Genomic DNA, 6,000 nt, shown 5'->3' with positions numbered 1-6,000 from the left:
GTCCAAGGATACACTATGCAAAAAGCAATCATGGCTTTTAAGGAAGGATTCTTTGAGACGTTGAAACTATTTGGAACCTTGTTCAAATCCTCTTCAACTACCATCAAGACCTACTTTGCCTATCCGCATTCGAGGCTTTTGAGCAAACAGGATTCAAAAAGGAGATAGACTAGGAACTAGTGTTATCCTAGTCTATTCGGTGGAACAGATCATCATTCCACAAAATAGCAAATTCCTAAGGCTTTATCTGGGTAGATCAGGCCTTCTTTCTTTGTACCTATATATTCTATTATATCTTTGTTCAGTAGTCTAGATTTAGCCATACATACCAAAAGCTTTGATTAAAATTTCAATATGATAATAAATACCATATAATTTTTCTTAAGTTCAATATTATATTTGGCTAATATTAGACAAATAAATGACTCTTGCTATTTGAATCTGAAGAACAAAATAATAGGTTAATTTCATTAATGTGCTTAACGCTTACACTCATCCAATCTTCTACACATGTGCACATGGTACAGAAGAAAAAAAGGAAAACGAGAGAACATATCTCTCAAACACATGAAAGCAAAATACATAATAAACCAAGGGAATGGGCTGACCTTATAAAATTAACAGCAAGGCCTAGTCCCCCTGATGACCAGTCACAAGACGCACAATCGGCAGAATATTCTCAATTTTTTGTCTACAAACTGCCTTTTTTTTCTTTTTTACTGTCTTGTCCGAGTTTCCTCTACTGGGTGCAACCTTCAAATCACAGTAGTGTTTTTACTTTTTAGTTATTTAACACTCCCACTTGGAGATTCACCGGATGGGTGGATGCTTCATTTGTATTAAGCGTAACCTGGATTGAAAAATAAAGCCTCCTGGTAAATCATATCCTTCATCTGTTCTTCTACCAGAGCTTGTTGCTCAAATTCAAAGGAAAATGGCTCTGGGCAAACTGGTTCATCAGCTGTATCATGTAATCTTGAAAGGTAAGGATGGGCTAATGCTTCTTCAACTGCACCCATAGTTGGAATTCAATGTTAGATACAAGAAAATTAAAGCAGCAATAGGAAATCACTAACCAAAAAGGGAAAAACAGAAATACAATCGATATCTTGATGGTAATATTTTCATTGAGGCAAGTGATCTTGTGTATAAATTTAACTCCATCTGAGACAACACTATGATGCCAAGGCAGTATTGTAATGGCATCCAACTCAACACTGATCAAGGATTCAATTTTTGAATAAAACATGGACAGGAATACAATAAGCACGTAATGTAGGAAAATGTCAACTTGACCGGTCTTTCAAAAAGTTAGAAAGCCAACATTGTCACACCATATTGCTATAAAACTAACAAAGTAAACGTGGATGCTAGATGGGTCAAATTTCTTTCATAGCCAGCTTGACCCTGATTTTGACACACTTAAATTGAGGATAAACTATTTAGTATTCAGTTGAATATTCTTAAAGGGAAAACAATGCACTTCAAGAAATATTTTGAAAAAGAAAACTTAAGGACAAGGACTTAAAAAAAAATTGTTCCAATTAAATATAAATATATGAACTGGTTTTGTAAAACAAATTTTGATTTTGGCCAACAAACCTCACTATGAAGTCAAATTATGTACTCATGGGGCTTAGTAGTTAATGGAGTTTAATCACATTGAGACCAAAGAACTAGTAGGTAAGTTATTATTTAATTCTGTCTACGCGAGCAGCAAATAGCATCAGATAAGGAAATTACCAGTAATTCTTTTAGTCGGATCAAATGTCAACATTCTATCAATGAGATCAATGGCCAGTGGATGAATATGTGGGAAAACCTTTACTAACGGCTGGCGGGGATGTTGGGGGAGTTGCATGATATATCTTCTTGCATCATCATTCCGAACAAACCCAAGATCAGACTCAGTGGGTGTGCCAAGAAGCTAAAAAGTACAAAAGCATGTGTAAGCAATTGTCCAGCATAAAGCATTATATATACACTTAAATAAATATGTATAAAACCAACAAAATTATACATAATCACACAATTCAACTTTTAATAATCTTTAATATTGTTACACAGATTGGAAGCTGAAATCTGAACAGGGCTACTCTGTGGCAGGGCCACTCTGTAGCAGGGCACTATGCTATTATTTGATAAAGCGTATCCAATTCCGCATTTCCAACCATGCAACCATGAAACCAAATTCAGATACTTGAAAAAATGATCTAATAAGTCAAATTTCTTCTCCTAAGATGTTTCAAATGCAAAATGAAATTACAAAAATCTTAAAAAACCAACTCTATTCATTTAAATTTCTTCTTACCTCTGTCAATAAGCGCATTTGATGCACATGGTCTTTACCCGCAAATAAAGGCCTTCTGTTCATAAGCTCCATAAAAATGCAACCCACAGACCAGACATCAATTGCAGCAGTGTAATCTGAAGAATTCAGCAGTAGTTCAGGTGCCCTGTACCATCTCGTAACAACATATTCCGTCATGAACTCATTCTCTGCAGTTGGACGAGCAAGACCAAAATCACAAATTTTTAGATCACAATTCGCATTCAGCAAGAGGTTGCTGGGCTTCAAATCTCTATGAATCACATTTGCGGAGTGTATATATTTCAGTCCACGAAGTATCTGGTACAAGAAGTACTGCAGAAAATTCCACTTATAAAATAAGTTGCAGTTCCTCCAACGGAACAAATAAACAAGGGAAGAAGTGAAGCTCAAATATTAGAATTTTGAGTTGCTCTTAAGAACAATGCAAAGAGAATTACTTGACAGTGCTCCTCTGATAAACCTTGGTTGGAGCGAATTATTTGGTGCAGATCAGTGTCCATGAGTTCCGTGGCAATGTAGACATCAGAAAATTCTCTCCTTAAAGGAGGAGGGACTACATCTCTTATACCTATAACCTGTTTCAGGGGAAGTATTTTTAGTGAAAAAAGATTTAGAAACTGTCAAATTTAACAGCTAAACTTGCATTGACAACAAAAACAACTTCTACAATCATATTTTGTTTTCCACAAAAGAAGCAGAGAGATAACAAGAGATGACATCCTTTTAAAGTTGATCAACATCAATTATTCATATTTGCCTTCTCAAATTAGAAATTTATAGCCAACTATTACAAAAACAGGAAGATAATTGGATAATCGGTGTGCCTCGAAATGCTAGAATCCTTCTAAGGTCAGAGCTCGTGGAGACCTTTCTTAGACACTGTTCCTCAAGCTACAATACTCTGATACCATCAGGAAGTGTTTATCCTATCAGACCACAATCAATCAAATAGAGAGATTGATGTCGTTTTGTATCAATCTAAAGTCTAAAGACATGATAGATTATTTGAAGTATATTCAAATAATTGAATGAAAAATCCAAAATAAACACTCACGTTTTCGTGATCCAAATGGCGAAGAAGCTTAATCTCCCGAAGCGTACGCTTCGCATCCATGTGATTATCGAAGGCGTTCGCTATTTTCTTGATTGCTACCATTTCATTCGTCTCCGAATTCAACACCGAGCTTCAAAATTCAAGCCGAAACAAGAAAGAAAACGAATCCAATAACTCAGTGATCATCCAAAATAGGAAATAAAACAATTATAACATCCACCAACACGATCGCCAATCAGATTCATCAAAACTAAAACAAAAAGGGAAAATAAATAGATAAATCATAAGATCGTATACCAGACGATCCCGTATGCGCCACGACCGATCGGCATGATCGGAGGCCGGTACTTCGCTGTGATCTCAAAGAGATTTCCGAAGATGTTGTGTTGGAAAAACAGACCTCCATGTGTCGGAACAGCCGGAAAATCACTTAATTGACCGCCGGTGGAGTTCCTCGTATTGTCAGCCATTTCTATACTCACTTGTTGCAGCTCCCCTTCTCTCTCTACCTTCTCCCACTTTCTCTCTCTACTGATGTTTGATTACGCCACGAAGATATTTGTACTTATATAAGAAGAGGAGACTCCGCCTCTTTCGGGGAAGATGAAAGGAAATGGACTCGAAAACGCGCGATGGGCCAATAACGCGTACCACGAAGAAGAGGTCAGACGGCTGACAATCAGCCGCCTCTGATCGACGGTAGAGACGAGTCCAGTTTTTCAAAGGTCCCCTCTTCAGCTAATTTGGATTGTACACCTACCAGACTCACAAAATAAAATAATTTTATCATATTTAATAATCATAAAAAAAATCAAATCAAATTAAAATTAATTAAAAACTTATATATTTAAATTATTTAATTTTTATATTTCTTCTTTTTTTGACATATTTTTCTTAAATTTTCTGGGATGGATGGCTTATTATTTTATTTGTTATAATCGTTAATTGGTGCCACGTAATCAAGCATTATGCCAAAATTCTTATCCCCAACCCTTTTGTCAACTTGGTCAGATTCACAATTAGGTTGGGATACTTCTGCCACCCTGGCTCTTTCGGATAAAATATCTTCATATGTGTGTATATATATATAATATATATATAAACTATTGGTTCTTTGGGATAAAGTTTTAAACTAATGCATGCTAATTGGTTCTTTCACGTAACACTTTTTTTTACCATGAATGGAGTTACTAAAAACTTTTAGAACATATGTTTTTTTTATTCACATTCTAGCACTGCTTGATTCCTTATAAAGGGCAAAGTAAAATTATATATTGAAAGATTTTCATAAGAATCTTCTAGTAAACTTTGATATTCTAATAGTATTTGATTGATTCAGATAAGATAAAAAAAAATAGGATAATATATTTTATCAAATTTATAATCCAACATCTTTTTCACTGATAAACATAAATATTTTTTAGATATTATATTTGATTATAGGAAGGTATTAAGGTTTTTATTTTTAAAAAATATAATAAATAGGATGTAATTAAAATTAATTAGGAATTTGTGTATATTTTTATTATTTAATTATTATATAAAATAAATTTTTTTTTTTTTTCTTCTTTCTAATTTTTCTTGCATCCTTCTCCTCGATTTTCGAAGCACAAACAATTTCGATAGGAGTTTCAGCGTTGCTTAACAAAGTCCTTAACGGTATCGTGTGTAGGGTTCGTGAGACGGAGACCCACCATTGGATGCTATTTCTTAGAGTCAACATAATCATTTGACTGGAGGGATGGTGTGGATTGCTTTTGAGTCAGATGCACGAGTTTGACACTTTTTTCGTTGGATTCTTTATGACAAAAAGTGCAAAATGGTAATTCTCTGTCTGCCTAACTTCCAGGATTAAAGCGATGGCGTGAAGAGCGGTCAATGGACTAGAATAAGATGGGTCAATGTTTAAGCACGCCGCGTTGCCAGGCCACTTTCGTCCCATGGAAATTCTCCTTTCAAAGTCATGCCTAAGAAAATTGGTCACCTTGTTAAAAATACAGTTGTTTGAGAAACTATGTTTTTATTTTATAAAAAAACCTTTGGTAGTGTTTTTAAAAAATATTTTTTATTCTAAAAAACTTTTTTTTTTTAATATTTAAATTTCATTTGATAATAATTCTAAAAAACATTTTTATATTTTTAATATTTAAAATTTTTTATCATTCAAGTGTTAAAAATGCTCGAAACACTTTTTAAAATCATTCTCAATTACATTTTTAATTTTTAAAAATTTTAAAATTTATTTATAATATTAAAAAATCATTTCTCGTGTTCTTTGAAGAAATATTTTTACTTAAAATATTTTAAATGAAAGTGTTTTTTAAAAAATAATTTCTCTCAAAATTTTAATAATTTTTCAAAATTTTAAAGTATTTTTTAAATTTTATCAAATATCTTACATTAAAAGTGTTTTTTAAAACACCGTGGTTTTGTTTGATAATTGTTTTTTAAAACAATTATGAAAAATAGTTTTTAAAAACAATTTTTAAAAATTGTTTTATGATATTTTGTAAAACAAAAGTTTATTTAAAAATCTAAAATATTTTTAAATATGTTTTAAAAATAATTTTTATGTTCACAACTTTATTTTTAATAATTATATATTATTATATAA

At 32.7% G+C, this 6,000-nt stretch overlaps 1 protein-coding gene across 1 annotated transcript; it reads right to left on the bottom strand.

The window, feature by feature from the left end:
• Positions 1-440: 440 nt before the first annotated feature.
• LOC117916611 (mitogen-activated protein kinase 3) lies at positions 441-3,979 on the bottom strand. The gene is made up of 6 exons (XM_034832730.1): positions 3,684-3,979; positions 3,387-3,516; positions 2,770-2,907; positions 2,312-2,644; positions 1,744-1,927; positions 441-1,009 (listed from the first exon to the last, which is right to left on the bottom strand). The coding sequence occupies exons 1-6, from the start codon at positions 3,854-3,856 to the stop codon at positions 840-842; spliced, it is 1,128 nt and encodes a 375-aa protein (XP_034688621.1). The 5' UTR covers positions 3,857-3,979; the 3' UTR covers positions 441-839.
• Positions 3,980-6,000: the final 2,021 nt, after the last annotated feature.

This window comes from Vitis riparia, chromosome 6, assembly GCF_004353265.1.
Source record: "Vitis riparia cultivar Riparia Gloire de Montpellier isolate 1030 chromosome 6, EGFV_Vit.rip_1.0, whole genome shotgun sequence".
In the NCBI taxonomy this organism is placed as follows: Eukaryota; Viridiplantae; Streptophyta; class Magnoliopsida; order Vitales; family Vitaceae; genus Vitis; species Vitis riparia.
This window is presented reverse-complemented; position numbering and strand designations above follow the sequence as displayed.

Bases quoted from the DNA above. Each gene is read 5' to 3' on its own strand.
- LOC117916611 (XM_034832730.1), bottom strand. From the start codon at position 3,856: ATGGCTGACAATACGAGGAACTCCACCGGCGGTCAATTAAGTGATTTT. The intron at 3,517-3,683 runs GTATACGATCTT...TGAATTTTGAAG, and splicing joins GGCGCATACGGGATCGTCTG to CTCGGTGTTGAATTCGGAGA. The intron at 2,908-3,386 runs GTGAGTGTTTAT...CCCCTGAAACAG, and splicing joins GCCATTTGGATCACGAAAAC to GTTATAGGTATAAGAGATGT.